At 39.7% G+C, this 18162-nt stretch overlaps 1 protein-coding gene across 1 annotated transcript in view; it reads right to left on the reverse strand.

Annotated features, from left to right (window-relative positions):
* Positions 1–4503: 4503 nt before the first annotated feature.
* The window catches only part of LOC122541208 (antigen peptide transporter 2-like), a 97343-nt gene continuing 83684 nt past the window's right edge, over positions 4504–18162 (reverse strand). Inside the window, exon 8 of the mRNA XM_043677832.1 lies at positions 4504–4593. Coding sequence (XP_043533767.1) covers positions 4504–4593 — 90 coding nt within the window. The remainder of the gene's footprint in view (positions 4594–18162) is intronic.

The following is an 18162-nucleotide window of genomic DNA, read 5'->3' on the forward strand; positions in this document are numbered from 1 at the left end:
GATAACGTCAACTTGAATTGTAATAAATGATAGCTTGTCTTTCTTGTTGAAGGAAATTCTATGGTTCTGAACATAATACAGTTGTATAATCTAATGCTTGTTGCAAAAAATGTGAAGGTGGATTTGATTACTGTTAAGAGGTTTCTGGAAAATGTGTAAATGCCTCAGGAGTCGTACAGGGCCCATGACTGTTTCTTATCTGTATCAATGACTTGGATGAGACTGTACAAGACATTATTGTAAGATTGCTGATAACATTAAAGTAGACAGTTTCGTGTATAATGAGGAGGTTTATCACAAATTGTGGCAGGATCTTGATCAGCTGGAGAAATGGGCCGAGAAATGGCAAACAGAGCTTAATATATAAAAGTCTTGCAAGTCAAGGTAGGAATTTCATGATGGGAGAAAGTTAGGATTGTAGATGCTGGATATCCGAGTCAAGAGTCTGGTTCTGCAAAAGTACAGGAGGTCAGGCAGTATCTGAGGAGCAGGAAAATCGACGTTTCCAGCCTCATCACTTCATCAGGAGTTTCATGGTGAATGGTAGGACCCCACGGAGTGTAGTGGAAGAAAGGAACCTTGGAGTTCAGGTGCACTGTTCTCTGAAACTGAAGTCACATGTAGACAGGGCAGTGAAGACATCTTTTGGCACACCGGCCTTCATCAGTCAAGGTATTGAGTATCGAAGTTGGGCAGTTATGTTGCAGTTATACAGGATGTTGGCGAGGGCGCAGTTGGAGTATTGTGTTCAGTTTTGGTCACCCTGCTATCGGAAGCATGTTGTTAAATGGAAATACTGCAGAAGAAACTTACAACCGTGTTGCCAGGATGCAAGGGACTGAGATAAAGGGAGATGTTGCCAAGCGAGGACTCTTTTCTTTAGAGTGAAGAAGAATGAGGGTGAATCTTATGGAAGTGTATAAGATCACGAGATCATGGGCAGAGTGGATGCACCCAGTCTTTTTCCCAGTGCTGGGGAATGGAGGACTAGAGGGCATCAGTTTAAGGTTAGAGGAGGAAGAATAAAAGCGAACCTGAGACGTGACTTTCTTACACAGAGGGTGGTATGGATATGGAATGAGCTACCAGTGGAAGTCGCTGAAGTGGGTACATGAACAGCATTTAAAAGGCATCTGGACAAATACGTGGAGAGCAAAGGGTTAGAAGGATAAGAGCCAAGTTCAGGGAAATGGGATTAGCGTGGCAGACATTTTGATCAGCATCTAACAGTTTGGACCAAAGGGCATGTCTCAGTGCTGTAGGACCCTACGACTCTCTGGATTATGTAAAATCTTTGAAGAAAACTAAATTGAGGGATTAAGCAGATGCATTGAAGGTCGAAGTAAAAGTATCATCTTGTATGGATGAGATATTCCAAGTGATTGGACAATTGTGGAATTGGAAGAAAACAAACATAAAATTGGGTTATCGCCGCTAAATTAGATAACCTACCATTAGAAATTAGGACAATGGGCTTAGCGAAAGAGAAATGAAAAATGTATTTTTTCCCCCTGAAAACAAACTAGGGAAAGTAAATACAAGAGAAGAATACATCCATGCACACATTTAATACGTTTAACCAATTACACACCTAGTGCTTAGTGAACTGAAAACCAATTTATGTCTCATGCGACAAAATAGCCAAAGGCAGTTTGGAATTCAATACTAAAGGATAAGTTGATATGTACAGCCTTGGCTTTATATGTTCCTTTGCCATAAAAGCTATCGCCTCATTATTAATTTCTCAAACAGGCAATGCTATTGAATGAGTATTGACAATGTAGACACAGAGTAGATGTTTCTATTTGCGAGTCAATCTGAGCAAGAGGTCATAGACTGCATCAAACAGGGACTGATTCATTTTAGAGAAGAAAAGAAATTGTTTCTCTCAAAGGGGCGTCAGTCTGTGGAGTTGGCTAACCCCGAGTATGGTGGATGCCAGGACACGGAATAAATTTGCAGATCTTCACAGATATTGAATTAGTACAGAAATGGTTTAAAGAGTAACAGGATGTGGGCTGAAAAGTTGCGATGAGGCTGAAACGAAGTCAACTGTGATTCTATTTAATGATAAAACAGAATCGAGTGTCTGAAAGATCCATTCCTGCTCTTACTTCTATTATTTTCATGTTGCCATATTCTTACAGGCTTCTGTCTCAATCTTATTCAATTTAAATTCAGAACTACAAGAAAGAAAAATACTTCATCTTTTGATGCGTTTACAGGGGAGAAAGAAATACTTTGCCTACCTTCATTCGCTGAGGGGGAGAGATTAAGAGCAGGAAAGTCATGCTGGAGTCGTACTGAACATTGAACAGCCCACAGTGACAGGATTGTGTGCAATTCTTGAATCCAAATCTTAGGACGGATGTGACAGCACTGGTGAGGGTGCAGAGGGGATATATCATGATGTAGCCTAGTTTGGAGAGCGGCAATTATGAAGAGAGGTTGGACAGACTGGGGTTGTTTTCCTTAGAACAGAGCAGAGTGAGAGTGGACATGATTGAGAAGCATGGAATTGTGAGGGGCCCAGAAAAGGTAGACAGGAAAAAGCCATACCCCTTTGTGGAGGGATCAGTGGGCTGGATGAATAGATTTAGCATATGCTTTGGAGGAGACGTGAGGAAAAGTATTTTCATCCAGATAATGGTGGGACTCTTGAACTCAGAGGCTGTAAGGATATGCTTATATGGGCATGATCGGGAGAACAGAAGATCTATGAATGGAAGAGGAGTTAGCTTCAGAGAACAGAAAGAATGTCTCCTGTTAGAAATTGGATTCAACTTGAAAAATTCATTCTTTTCGTATTCCATATTAGTATCCTTTGTATAGCATGAGACCTTATTCAAGTTTTAATGCGTGCCAGATTATCCTGTGATAGATGCAGTGCTTTGGCAAACAAAACGTTTTTGTTCTTGTTGAAAGAATAGAAACGAACTTTGAATATGAAGTAGGGAAGATGATAACAGTCATGCTGGCAGCATGAGCTGCTTCACTTGCTCATTGGACGGCAAGTTTGAGAATAGAAAAAGTCACAGCCCAGATTTACAGCCCCCAAAATAAGGTCTTCCAGCAAAAGGTAGGAGGAAAGAGAAGGATATAGAGAACCCCAAGGGAACATGCTATAATTTTCTTGCATAAAAACCTGTCGTTCCCCTATATTAGACTGAGCTAAGAGTAAAGGAAAATACTACTAGACATTAGCACCAAACATTGCACAATGACAGTGATGAACACGCCACCATTTCAAAACCTGTTCCTCAGTTGTACAGGACAGCTTCAGGTTCACTAAACTGCAGTGTAGCACTACTTTTGAAATCTAATTAATTAGTGTATCCTGTCTTAACCTTCTTCTGAATAAACACAATAAACTATCACGTGCGCAATAAACCAACTCATAAATGCCACAAATTGTCAACTGTCTGTGTGAACCTCTCCAAAATTAACATGTTGATGCCGAAATAATTCCATGAAGTCTTGTACCCGTCATTGAGTCCCCCTTTATTTACACGTGGGTAGAACATGACACTGACCGAACTAGCCGAAAGCCAGCTCCGAGAGTGAACTCTGACAATCTTGTTTATGTCTGTCAGCTAAGATTCTCTGTTTAACAGCCCCAGTCAGGGAACTAATATCTATGATGCCCATTTAACTGACTTAAGTCCAATCACTACAGATGCCAGAAAGGCTAGATCCGTGAGTAAATGAATACACATTCAATGTAATGAGATTGGACATCCCAAAACTAATTGAGCACTTAAGTGGATGACCAGTTGCAGGAGAAGAAAATACTCAGAAATCTTTAGCAGCTATGGGGTGACCTTATAGAGGTTTTAAAAATCATGACGGACATGGATAGGAAAAATAGACTAAAGTCTTTTCCCTGGGGTGGGACAGTCCAGAACTAGAGAACATAGGTTTAGGGTGAGAGAGGAAAGATATAAAAGGGACCTAAGAGGCAACGTTTCTACGCAGAGGGTGGTACGTGTATGGAATGAGCTGCCAGAGGAAGTGGTGGAGTCTAGTACAATTGCAACACTTAAAAGGCATCTGGGTGAGTATATGAATAGAAATGGTTTGGAGGGATATGCACCAGGTGCTGGGAGATGTGACTAGGTTAAGTTGCGACATCGGGTCGGCATGGATGAGTTGCACCGAAGGGTCTGTTTCCGTGCTGTCCATCTCTATGACTCTATGACTCTAAAGGAGGTATCAGGGAAGGAAATAAATCTGCAGCAGTGAAAGAAGGGGAACATGTTTCTGTGGAATCGAGAGTCAGCAGTTTATTCACCTTTCAAACAGATAGGACTTGAAACCAAATCTCCCGGCCCAGAATTGCAATGGGTTAATCAAGTTTGCATAGGGATAGATGTTCCAATGAATGATTGTCAATGTTTGTGCAGTTCGCGTTTTTTATCAAAGTGTAACAATATGTGGGCCTTTCAACGAGGTGTATGCTGTAAGGAGATTGCTCTTTAAAGTAAACTACCTTGAACAATATGTTTACTCCATTTCATTCAGGTTTTTGTTATTACGGAACTGAGACTTTAAAAGTAGCTTGAACTTTTCTTTTGATACATCTTGTTTTGAGATCTAGCAAGAATAACAAACAAATAAAAATGATAAATTATCGATTAATTATACAGGAGTCTGAAATGTATGTTGACATTGGTGTGCATAAATGTTTACAATTGGACATGTACTAGAGAGCGCAGGAATAGTGGGAATCGAACGAATGCTAGATTCTTGGTTTAATGACAAGTGATATTTCATGTAAAAGCTGGGTTTCTGAAGATTCTAAAGTCAATTGTAGTCATTTCAAAATGGAGTTGGAATGTTGCTGTATGGTTTCTGTTGCACCCGATGGGAAAAGTCAAAGTCCAGAAAATTAAATTACGTAGAAACTATGGTCAGTTGGCAACTTGGATCCAAAAGTGGCTTCGCCATAGAAGACAGAAGGTGTCTTTCTGACTTGGGTGGGTTCGTGGGGGGGAGGGTGGCGTGTCTATGAACCGCGATGTTCGGTAAGGATCAGTGCTGGGACCTCAGTTGTTTATAATGTATGTAAATGATTCAGGTGAGAATGTCAGTGGTTTGGTAAACAAAGTTTACAGATAAGATGAAAATTCGTGGATTTGTTTTTCGTGAGGAAGTACGCCAACGAACGCAGCAGAGTATAGACCAGATCGGGAAGGGGCAACACTCCACCTACTCTTGGGAACTAGGGTAGGACGGGTGACTCAGGTGACTGTAGGGGAGCACTTTGAGACCAGTGACTATAGTTCCATGAATTTTAAAATAGTTATGGAGAGGGAGACAGCTAGCCCACAAGTTCAAGTTCTCAACTGGGACAAGCCGAATTTTGATGAGATTGGTTAGGTGCTTGCAACGGTTCATAGGAATAGTTTGTTTGCAGGCAAAGGCATCTCCAGAAAGTTGGAAGTTTTCAAAAATGTGTCAGCTAGAGTTCAAAGACATATGTCCCTATGAGAGTGAAGAGCAAGGTTGGCAGGAATAGGGAACCCTGGATGACCACTGATATTACGTTTTGACCAGAAAAAAGAAAGTGGCATAACTCAGGTGCTGGCAACTGGGATCAAAGTATTCCCAGCAGGTATGTAAGTGATACATGAGTTTGCTGAAGAAGGAAATCAGGAGGGCGAAAAGGGGCATGACATAGCTTTGCCTGAGAAGACTGATTAATGTACAGGGAATCGTAAAGTCTATTAAAGGAAAAAGAATACCTAGCGAAAGAATAGAACACCCCCACCCCCCACCCCCGCCCCGAAGGGCCAAAGTGGATATGTATGTGTCGAGGTGCAGGACATGGGTGAGGTTCTCAACAAATATTTCTTCTCTCTGTTTACTGTGGAGAAAGACGTAAAGACTTGGAAATTTGGGGAAGTTAGTGATGATATCCTGAGGACAGTCTGTATCACAGTAGAGGAGGTGTTAGACATGTTAGAACATATGAAGTTGGATAAATCTCTTGGTTCTGACTAGATGTATTCAAGAAGCCTGCAAGAAGCAAGAAAATAAATTTTGGGGTCCCTAGCTGATTTGTTTACATCGCATTTAGCATAGGTGAGGTCCTGGGAGACTGGAAGGTAGAAAACGTTGACCCTTTCTTCAAGAAAGGTTGCAAAGAAAATCCTGAAAATTACAGACGAGTAAGCCTAAGATGTGCGGGAGGTAAATTACTTGACAAGATTCCAAGGAATAAGATATGATTCATTTGGAAAGTCAGGGTGTGATTAGGAATAGTCAACATGGCTTTGTACGTGGGAGATCATGTCTCACAAATTTGTTAGAATTCTTTGATGAAGTGACCAAGAAGGATGATGAGGGCAGAGCGGTGGAATTACTCCTTATGGATTTCAGTAACGCCTTCAATAAGCTTCCACGTTGTAGGCTGCTCTGGAAGGTGAGATCGCATGAAATCTAAGGAGAGGTGGCAAATTGGATGCGCAATCAGCTTAATGTAAGGAAGCAGAGGGTAATAGTGGAAGGATGCTGGTCCAGCTCGAGGCCTGTGAAAGTGGAGTGACACATGGGACAGCACAGGGCCGGTTGCTGTTTGTTATCTATGTCAATGATTTGGATGGGAATATACAGGCATGATTAGAATATTGGTAGATGACACAGTAGTAGGCGGTATCATTGACAGTCAGGAAAATTATCCGAAATTGCAGCAGGACATTGATCAGCAAGGAAAGTGGACCAAGAAATGGCAATTTCAGTTTAATATTGATACGTGTGAGGTGTGCATTTTGGAAAGTCAAATCAAAGGAGGAGTTTCATGGCGAATGGTTGGGTCTCAAGGAGTGTAGCAGAAAAGAGGACAGATTAGATTCCCTACAGTGTGGAAACAGGCCCTTCAGTCCAACCAGTCCACACTGATACTCCGAAGAGTAACCCACCCCCCTCTAACTAATGCACCTAACACTATGGGCAATTTAGCACGGCCGATTCACCTGACCTGCGCATCTTTGGACTGTCGGAGGAAACCGGAGCACCCGCAGGAAACCCACGCAGACACAGGGAGAATGTACAAACTCCACACAGACAGTCGCCCAAGGCTGGAATCGAACCTGGGACCCTGGTGCTGGGAGGCAGCAGTGCTAACCACTGAGCCACCATGCTGGCCCTTTTTAAAAAAGCTGCCTCTCACATCTCCTTTAAACTTTCCCCCATTTAACCTTAGATTAAAATTCAAAACAATATCAATTGAATATTGATACAGAAATATTTGCTTCTTCTAACTCTTGGTGATGTCGGGCTTATGCTCGAAATATTGACTCTCCTGCTCCTCAGATGCTGCCTAACCTGCTGTGCTTTTCCAGTGCCACACTTCTCGCTTGGAGTTCAGGTTCACAGTTCCCTAAAACTGGAGTCACAGGTAGACTGGGCAGTGAAGATGTTTTTGGCACTGCCCTTCATCCGTCAGGGCACTGAGTATCGAAGTTGGGAAGTTACATTACAGTTGCACAGGACGTTGGTGATGCTGCACTTGGAGTATTGTCTTCAGTTTTGGTCACCTTGCTAGAGGAAGTGTATTATTAAACTGGGAAGAGTGCAAAAGCAATTTACAAGTATGTTGCCAGGATTCAATGGACTGAGTTAAAGAGAAGCGTTGGTCAAGCTAGGACTCTCTCCTTTAGAACATTGGACAATGAACGTGGATCTCATGGAAATTTGGAAGAGGGAGTCGAAGAGGGTAGGTTAGTAAATTTGCAGATGATACGAAGATTGGTGGAGTTGTGGATAGTGAGGAGGGCTGTTGTCGGCTGCAAAGAGAGTTAGATATGATGCAAAGCTGTGGCAGAGTCAGAATCATTGGTGACCTTGAAGCGGCAATTGGATAGGTACATGGATGGGTGCTTTAGCTCGGACAAATGTTCGGCACAACATCGTGGGCCGAAGGGCCTGTTCTGTGCTGTATTGTTCTATGTTCTATGTTCTGTAACATCACGAGACGCATGGATAAGTTTAATGCAATCGGTCTTTGATCACAGGGTTGAGGGATCAAGAACTGGAGCGCATCAGTTTAAGTTAAGAGGGGAAGGAATAAATGGGAACCTGAGGTGAACTTTTTTCTTCATGCAGAGGGTGGTAGGCTTATGGAATGAGTTGCTAGCGGAAGTCATTGAGGCGGGTACATTAACGACATTCAAAGACATTTGAACAAGTAGATGGATAGGTTCAGAAGAATATGACGAAATGCAGGGAAATGAGGTTAGCACAGATGGACATTTTAGTCAGCATGGCCAATTTTGTGCCGTGGGACCTGTCTCTATATGACTCTATGACTTTATGAGCTGGAAACTTGAATGGAGAAATGGCAGAAGGAGTTTCATCCGGCCAAGTGTGAGATTATAAATTTTGTTAGGGCACATGTAATAGGAAAGTATACAGTAAATTGGCAAGACATTTAGAAACGTTGATAAACAGAGAGATGTTGGAGTGCAAGTCGATAACTTTTTGAAAGTGGCACACAAGTGGTGAAGGTGGTAAAGCATGTGTGCAACATTCATGCCTTAATCGCCTTGACATTGAGTGTAAACTTGTCAAGTCATGTTGCAACTTTATAAGACTTTATTTGGACAATTGCGAACAGTTCTAATCACCACATTACAAGAAGGATTTGAAAGGTTTGGAGAGAATTCAGAAGATGATTACAAGTATGTTGTTTGGACTGGAGTGTATTAGTTACAAGAATAGGTTGAACAAACTTGAATTCTTTCTGTTAGAGGGTCGCAAGCTGAGGGGTGACCTGATGAAATTAGATAAAAATTTGAGAAGAATGAATATTTAGATTCCTTTTGCCGGGGTTGAAAATAAAAATATAAGGTTTAAGATGAGATGAGGGAAATTTAAGAGGTGCATGGGGATAAGTTTTCACAGAGAGGATGGGTGGCAGTTCCTTGGAATGCATTGCTGGGGAGCTGGTGGAAGCAGATACAATGCCAAAGTTTTAGAGGCATTTCGACAGATACGCGAAAATTCAGGGAATAGAGGAAAATGAGACGTGCAGCTGGATGGGCTTAGTTGAGAATTGCATCATGATTGTCATAGGCATGTGGGCTGAAGTGCTGAAGAGCTTAACTGTACTGTTCTATGTACTATGTGACTACAAGTGTCATTTGCTAGTCCGAATAAAAATAGCAGGCTGTATCAAATGAGCACTTGTAAGGAGCTGATATGAAGGGGGTAGTTTCAGCTTTCTGTAGCATTAGGACCGGTTGTAGGTGTGATAGCATCAGGACAAACTGGACGAAGTCCATCTGGGTAGAACTGGCATAGATGTCCTAGTGGGAGTAATTGCTTGAAGGACAAAGTTGGTATTTAAACTAAAACGGCAGGGGTTTTGAATCAATGGAAAAAGTCAGAGAAAGGTGAATCCCAGACAAGAACAAAAGACATAACTGGAAAAAAGGAAAGTGATTTTCAGAGAAACCAAGGGCCAGGGTCAAACTGGGATGCAGTGAAAAATAATGGGAATGGAACAAGTGATGTTAAAAATAGACAGGTCTGAAGGTTTGTGCCTTAATGCGTAAAGTATTCACAACAATGTGGATAAATTAGCAGAGCAATCAGATGATAACAGATATGATATTTTTGGAATTGCTGACACATCGCTGCAGCGAGACCAGAGATGGGCATATCTAGGGATATTCAGTGTTTTGGAAGGACAGACAAAAAGGAGATGGTATTGGAGCTGCATTGCTGGTTAATTTGTTTTAATGCAATACTAGCAAAAGTTAATAACTCAGACAATGCAGAATTGATATGTTTGGACAATTGCGAATACTTCTGGTAGGAAGGAGTTGAAGGGTTTGGAGAGAGTGCAGAAGATCTTTACAGGGATGTTGCCTGAATTGCAGTGCATTAACTGCAAAAATAAATTGGACAAACTGGAATTCGTTCTGTTAGAGTGTCGCAGGCTAAGGGGTGACCTGATGAAATAAGGCATACAGCAAGGAAACAGATTCTTGGGTCCACACCAAACAGCTAATCCTAAGTGTCTGTTCCTGCCTCATATCCCTTCAAACGCTTCTTATTTTCATGTATCCATCAAAAGGTCTGTGAAACTTTATACTTGTACACATATCTACCACTTCCTCGGGAAGTTCATTCCACAGATGAACCACCCACTATGTAAAAAGATTTGCTTCTTTTGCCTTTTTTAAATCTCTCTCCTCTCACCTTAACAATGTACCTGCAGTCTTGAAATTCCCCATCTTGAGGAAAATACAACTACTATCAATTCTATCAATAACTCTCATTATTTTAGAAAACTTCTGTCAGGTCATCTCTCAACTCCCTATGCTCCAGTAAAAAAAAGTCCCAGCCCAACTGTCTTCCTTTGTAACTCAAATCTCCCATACACGACACCATCCTGGTAAATCTCTTCGGAACCCTCTCCAGCTTAAAATATAGTTCCTACACCGGAGCAACCCGAACTGGACACAGTATTCCAGAAGAGGCCTCACCAATATCCCCAAACCAAGAGAAGCCAAGGGGAAAATATATTTCCAGGGTTGCAGATAAACTCGCAAAACTGTAGGAGCAATGTTTGAAATTGCATTGAATAGAAAATTAGAGGTACATATTAGTAACTCCATAGATGGGTTTCTTGGCCAATTCCTTGAAGAGCCCACAAGAGAGCAAATTAAAACGGGGGAATGAGAATGGCTGATATTAGAAAAACACAAAGATCAACCCAAATCATAGTTCAATTATGTCAGGTACACAAGTAAAACAAAAAGAGGATTCAAACTATAGTTTGCAGACAAAATGAGAGATTGCATTATATTCAAGGAAGAGGCATAAAAATCGACCAGGTAAAAATTTAGACCTAAGGGTTGGGAGCAGTTTAGAATTCGGCAATGGAGGAGAATGGGATTGCTTCTGAAAAGGGATAAAGAGACAATTGGGTAACACAAAAAATACAGTAAACAAGTTTCTGTAGATATACCAGGAGAATTTATAATGAGGCACAAATAAATAACTGACCAACTAATTACTACATTGGCTTAGTTTACAAAGAACACAAATGGCATACCTGAAAATCGAGGAGCACCAGCTTCAGTAAGAGGGAAGAACTGAAAGAAACAAATATTATCAGACAAAAGACAAATTGCTGCGATTGAAGATAAACAAATCGCAGGCCAAGCAATATTCATCCTAGAGGAGAAAGTGAGGTCTGCAGATGCTGGAGATCAGAGCTGGAAATGTGTTGCTGGAAAAGCGCAGCAGGTCAGGCAGCATCCAGGGAACAGGAGAATCGACGTTTCGGGCATAAGCCCTTCTTCAGGAATCAGGAATTTCCTGAAGAAGGGCTTATGCCCGAAACGTCGATTCTCCTGTTCCCTGGATGCTGCCTGACCTGCTGCGCTTTTCCAGCAACACATTTCCAGCAATATTCATCCTAGACTATTAAAGAAGTTACACCAAAAGTGAAAATAGTCAATGTTTTGGTGGTCATCTCGCAAAATTCTACATACTGCGGAGTTCAAGTGCACCTCATGTCAAACTCTACTTTAAAAATGAGGAAGAGTGAAGACGAGCAACTATGCTTCAGTCAACATAACATCAATAGTGGGGAAAATGTTAGCGTCTATTAGAAAATAGTTAACAGCCAATGGCATAGAAAACAATGCCAGAAATGAAGAGTACCAGAGTAGAGTGAGGATAGGGAAATCATACTTGACAAATTTGGTGGAATTCTTCTAGGATGCAACTCATATAGTTAATGAAGGTGAGCCAATGGATGTAGGTTATTTTGAGTTTCAGAAGGCCTTCCACAAAGTTCCACAGATGAGATCAACGCACAAAATTAAAGCACAAGAAAGTGGAAGTACTATATTGGGATAGAATACTAGTTGGCAGACAGGAAACAAAGAGTATAAATAAATGGGTATTTTATCTCTGTACAGCATTCAATGATTAGTAGGGTCCTTCAGGGATCAGTGTATGCAATCCAATTGTTCACAATATATTTTCATGATTAGATGAGGGAACGAAATGGAATTTCTCCAAATGTGCAGACAACAGGTAGCTGTGAGAATGATGTCGCTTCAATATGATTTGGATAGGCTAAGTGGTTAAATGAGTAGAGATTAAATATAATGTCGAAAAAAGTGACGTTAAATGTGTACTTACTGAGCAAAGGTAGGAAGATGGATTATTATTTGAATGGACAGCAATTGAGAAACAGGAAGGTGCATACCAGATCTGGGAGTCTTCCTGTACCATCCACTGAAGGTACAATACATACATAAGGAGACAAAAGGTACGTTGTTATTATTACTTAGCGGATTTGACCACACCTGGAATTTTGTGCATGGTTTGGCTCACCTTATCTTAATAAAGATGTTATTGCTGTCAAAGGAGTACAGAGAATATTGACCAGACTGATTCCTAGGATGGCAGGACTGATGTATGAGGAGAGGTTGAATTGATTAGGATTATATTTGTTGGAGTTGAAAAAAAAGTCCATGGGCAATCCTATCGAAAACTATAAAATTTGGACAGGACCAGGCAGAGTGCAGAATGGGGAGTTCCCCATGACTGGAGTCTAGAAAAAGGGTCTAATGATACAAGGGTAACCATTCAGAACAGTGGTTCTAAACCAGAAAGTGGTATGGCTGTGATTTTGGCTGTCACAGAAAACAATCGAGACAAAAGCATTCTATGCTTTCAAGACGAATCTGGATATCACTTGGAGATAAAAGGAATCAACCAATATGGATGAAAAGGGGAAACGGCTTGGTTGGTTAGGTTGGTTGATCCACCATGATCATAGTGAATGGTGAAACAAGCCCAAAGTAAAGAAAGTCATACTCCAGTTCCTATTTTAATATGTTTATATGAAATACTTTTATAGGCTAAAATTTGTTTCTTCTGTAAGTTTTATATTTACCAAAACACGCACGAACACAAACTCTTCTCCATAGTGATTGTCAGTTGTGAACATGATTTATTTAAAAACGAAGAAATGCGAGATTCTGGTCACAATTTTAACCAATATTGAAATTTAGAGTCAACAGCAGCTACTCATGTGATGCAATAATTTTTGTTGGGCAATGTGTAACAATCGCAAACCTTCGGGTTCTCTGCCACTATTTCCATATTTAATAATCATCTGGCCTTTTCCGTTTTGACCAGGAACCAGTTGCTATCTCTTTCAGGCAGGTTACATATTCTGCCTTGTTCTGAAACACATAGCTTTGGATATAAACGAGTTTAAAATATCTGTTTATTTAGTAACTGTGATAAATATCTGTCTCTATAGACCCAAATGATGTAATCAGATGCTGTTTATTGTAAACATATCTATTATATAAGGATTTATTAGTTAGTGCTTTTCTATAGTGCGATCAAGATTGTCGCCTGTGGCATTTGAAGGACTGGCAAGTCTTGCAACAGAGAGGGTAGATTGGAATCTGCCAGTAGCTAAAAATATTAGAATGGGTCAAAATTTGAAAGCAAATAGTTGGAATGTTACAGCATTTGTTGAAAATGTAAAAGAGATAGACTGGAAAGTCACCGCAGTCGATCATATTCCCACAACAAATAACTTAAATATAATATCAATGTTTCAGAATATGAGGCAAATGCATTGGAATATTACCTAAATTTCTAAGAGATTTTCGTGGGAGTTTGATCATCTTTCTACATATTATGAATTACTGTCATTCGAAATTCGGATATACCTGGCGCTTAGGATTATTGAAAAGATTTATTATCCCATCCTTGCTATTGTTGGCGTCTCTGGTAAGTCGTTCCTGCCACAGTTCTGTTCTGAGAAGCAGGTGATACCACGTTGCTTTACTGCCTTCTCCTTGTTACTTCCGTTGTTGATCAGTCTCTACGCACACCTATTCACAGTTTAAGGAGTGGGTAACTGGGTTTAACAGGATTTGAGAATCACTCTGTCAAATATGCTGCATGTTAATACTTCCACATTAAAAGAAAATCTTTAAGCTTTATTTTCCTGCGTCACTGACCATTACTTTTAAGCCAAAGGCGTGGCAGTCCTCATATGAAACTCTATTACAAATATGTGAAGACGCTTCTCTTCCCTTATTAATATTCTCAACAAGCTGAACTTCAAATATCAACTTTATCTTTGACCCTGAGCTGATTACTGATAATGCAATCTCTTTAGCATCAATTCTAGCCTTTGCCGCATCTATAATGTTACCCATGTCCATTAATAAGTTATACTTTTTTATATATATTCCCACATTTGTATTTTGATAAACTAAGGGATCCTCATTGCAATACAGCATGCCTTGTCGCTCAATAACATGAAAGATAGAAAGCACCAGAACCTTAGCATGTCCCGTTCACAGAGCGCCAATGTGCCATTGGAATATATCAGCTCGCTGTCAACAGAAACTGATGGCAATGTTCTCATTCCTGTGGTTGCCACTTTCCAAACTGTCATTGTTCTAATTCGTGGCATTTACCTCCCTCAACTCATCCCGACACTGTGAATCCACAATCCCCCATTCCTACAGTAAATCAAAATACTTACTGACAAATACGAATTCATTGGTTAAAGGTTTTTATTTCACTTCCATCCCTACTTTTTTGTATTTCTCCCGTCATTTAGTTTTGGTTATCTCCTTTCTTTAAATTCTTTTAGAAATTGATTTTCTTTGCACATTCAGTGAAATTAAGTAGTTTTATTATTTTTAATCATCTATGATATCTTTCTCACTTCCGTAATACTGGTCTAAATATATCCAAGCTTCTTCACTCTCTATACATTGTCATTTTCTTATTCAGTGCATTCGTTGTTTAGCTTCGTTATGAAAGGCATTATTCACGCTACCAGGATTTCATACCGAGAATAAATCAATGCATCAAGAAGATCACGTTTCGTTACTTTGGCCAGTTACCATAAAATTGCATTGTCCTTCGATTTAAGTATGAGAATTGCAGCTCCCCATGAGCTTTATTTCTATAACGAGCACAATCTCTGGACTTCATTCTCTACATATAACTGAAGCTTCGTTCTCTTTTCACGTTTTAATAAGTTTAGTCTGGACCATTGGATAGTCCTCGCAGCAGTAAGCAAATGTCAGTGCAACAAATGGGCAGAAAAATTAATTGACACTTTGAAAGACGACTGCAAAGTTTGCTGGTACGCTCTTTCTAGGCCGTATTCATTACATGTTGTGTTTATTATTAATAAGCTTCCTCAACGAAACAAAATACATTGATTTTATTTTTGTTTTTGGAGGTCCATCTCACTGTATATTTTTTTCAGTTATAACATTCATTGTTAGATCTTATAGTATTTGTTCAATTGTCATTATAAAACACCTGGCAGATCCGTGACTTTTACCTAATGATGCATAGTCTTCCAAGTACTAAATAATTGTTCTTTGTCTTGTTGCCTACGATCTTTTTGAAAACACTTGGAGCTTGTTACATCAACTTTGCTATGATTGCAAAAACTTTTACTCTATTGAATTCCCAGTTATGATTTGAAGTTACCCACTAACTATGATTATGATTGAATGCCAGCAGGAAAGCATTTTAGCAGTTAGCACACGCAATTCCATTTATTCATCCCAGGACCTTCTGTAAAATTACGGCTGCATCTTCTTTAAAATCTGCAGGTCGGTTGAGAAACATATTTTTAACCTATTGAACTCAAAAGGTTAATGTATGGACAACTTTAGCGTTAGGCCTGTTTATGATTCGTGTCCACCTCTCAGTAAGGAAATGTCACTTCTTCCACTTTGCTAAAAATGTAGTTAGCGTCTAACAGTTCATTGTTGCGTTTAATTGTACAGATGCTGACTTGTGTCAGGATCAATGTGATCTCCCCGAAAGCCGTTACAGTGCTCTCGATATTTTCGCTGCAACAAACTTTCTCCCAGATTAGAAAAATATCACCTTGATTTCCTCGAGATCGATGTTTATAATAGAACATAGAAGAATACAGCGCAATACAGGCCCTTTGGCCCTCGATGTTGCGCCGATCCAAGCCCACCTAACCTATACTAACCCACATTCCTTTCTCAACGTAACAAAATACATTGAATTTTTTTTGTTTTTGGAGATCCATCTCACTGTATATTTTTTTCAGTTATAACATTCATTGGTGGATCTTATAGTATTTGTTCAATTGTCATTATAAAACACCTGGCAGATCCGTGACTTTTACCTAATGATGCATAATCTTCCAAGTACTAAATAATTGTTCTTTGTCTTGTTGCCTACGATCTCTTTGAAAACACTTGGAGCTTGTTACTATCAACTTTGCTATGATTGCAAAAACTTTTATGCTATTGAATTCCCAGTTATGATTTGAAGTTACCCACTAACTATGATTATGATTGTATGCCAGCAGGAAAGCATTTTAGCAGTTAGCACACGCAATTCCATTTATTCATCCCAGGACCTTCTGTAAAATTACGGCTGCATCTTCTTTAAAATCTGCAGGTCGGTTGAGAAACATATTTTTAACCTACTGAACTCAAAAGGTTAATGTATGGACAACTTTAGCATTAGGTCTGTTTATGATTCGTGTCCACCTCTCAGTAAGGAAATGTCACTTCTTCCACTTTGTTAAGAATGTAGTTAGCGTCTAACAGTTTATTGTTGCGTTTCATTGTACAGATGCTAACTTGTGTCAGGATCAATGTGATCCCCCCGAAAGGCGGTACAGTGCTCTCGATATTTTCGGTGCAACAAACTTTCTCCCAGATTAGAAAAATATCATCTTGATTTCCTCAAGATCGATGTCTCTAATGTGTTATAAAATTGTAGGTGACCCTGTTTTTGAAGCCGGAGCAAACGTCTGTGAACGTCCCTCCAGTCATTCATGACAATATTCATGAAATTACCTAAATTAAACATCAGTCACTATTTTCTCTATAAATTATCAACATGCCTATTCTCACACTTAATTTTGCCCCAATTACTTTATCTTCGATTTTTTTCCAACAAAAAAGAGAAAAAAAACCTTGATCAGAGGTGCTTTTCAGTATAAACAGGATCATATTTTAAAATAATCTCCAGCTTTCAATCAAGTACATTGTTAATTTTCATTCCGAGAATAGCTATCCACTTACAATATGGTTAGCTAAAAATCTAACTATTTACCCTCAACTTCTAGTTGCTGCTTGTTTCGCTCATAGTCGAATGTGTGATATCCCGTCACGTATCCCTTCTTTGGTGATGATTGTGATCATTCTTTCATTCAGTTTTTAGTGTTCCCATCAGCAATCACTGTTTTGAAATGATTGAATTCTGCGCAGGCTATGCTAGCTGAGGGAACATCTCAGTCAGTACAAAACTGAACTGCCTATTATGTCCTCTTCTACCTGAATGCAAATATATCAATTGCATTATCAGCATACTGTTCAGATTATAAAACAATTGAAACTTGTACGAATTCAAGAGAAAACAACACATTTTAAAATATATTTTAATTTTCAGTCACTCGAGAAATGTATGGAAGTGGATGTAGGTTTGATGGCTGAGCTGCAAGGTTCGTTTTCAGACGTTTCTTCTAGGAAGCATGGCATTCCAACCAGAACTCTGTCAACAAACACTATGACTTCGATCCCATTTACCACCCGTTGAGAAAAAGAATAGGAAATAAAATCGGCACAAGAAATATCGTCACCACAGGAAATGACATCACCAATAAGAGAAACCTAAACGCATAAATAGAAACTGTGCCATGTCACCAGTTCTTCATTCCGAAACTTACTGATGAGGTTACCTGGTATGCTGACGAAACGTCTCAAAGCGAACGTTCCAGATCAGCGATCAAGCCAACATCCAAAACCTCAATCTGAGCTACAAATCTTCTCAAAACATGTATGGAAGTTTTTAAACTTTAAGAAGTTAACAGAAAACTGCAGTGAAATCAACCAAAAAATGCATTTACTGTTAGCAACGTATTTCAGGAATTTAGAAACACAAAACAAAATGTTTATTTTCTTCCTATGAGAAATGGCAGTAGAAAATTCCAAACCACGTTTGCTCTTCATTTCGCTTTCACTTTCATTCACTTTCATCACAACTTGTCAACAATCTTTCTTGAGACGTGAAGACATGTTTCAGTTTTTTCCCCCCACACAGCTAGTAGCTATTATTTTTATATTTATGCCCCACACAGCTAGTAGC

The sequence above is a fragment of the Chiloscyllium plagiosum genome, chromosome 37, assembly GCF_004010195.1.
Source record: "Chiloscyllium plagiosum isolate BGI_BamShark_2017 chromosome 37, ASM401019v2, whole genome shotgun sequence".
Taxonomy (NCBI): domain Eukaryota; kingdom Metazoa; phylum Chordata; class Chondrichthyes; order Orectolobiformes; family Hemiscylliidae; genus Chiloscyllium; species Chiloscyllium plagiosum.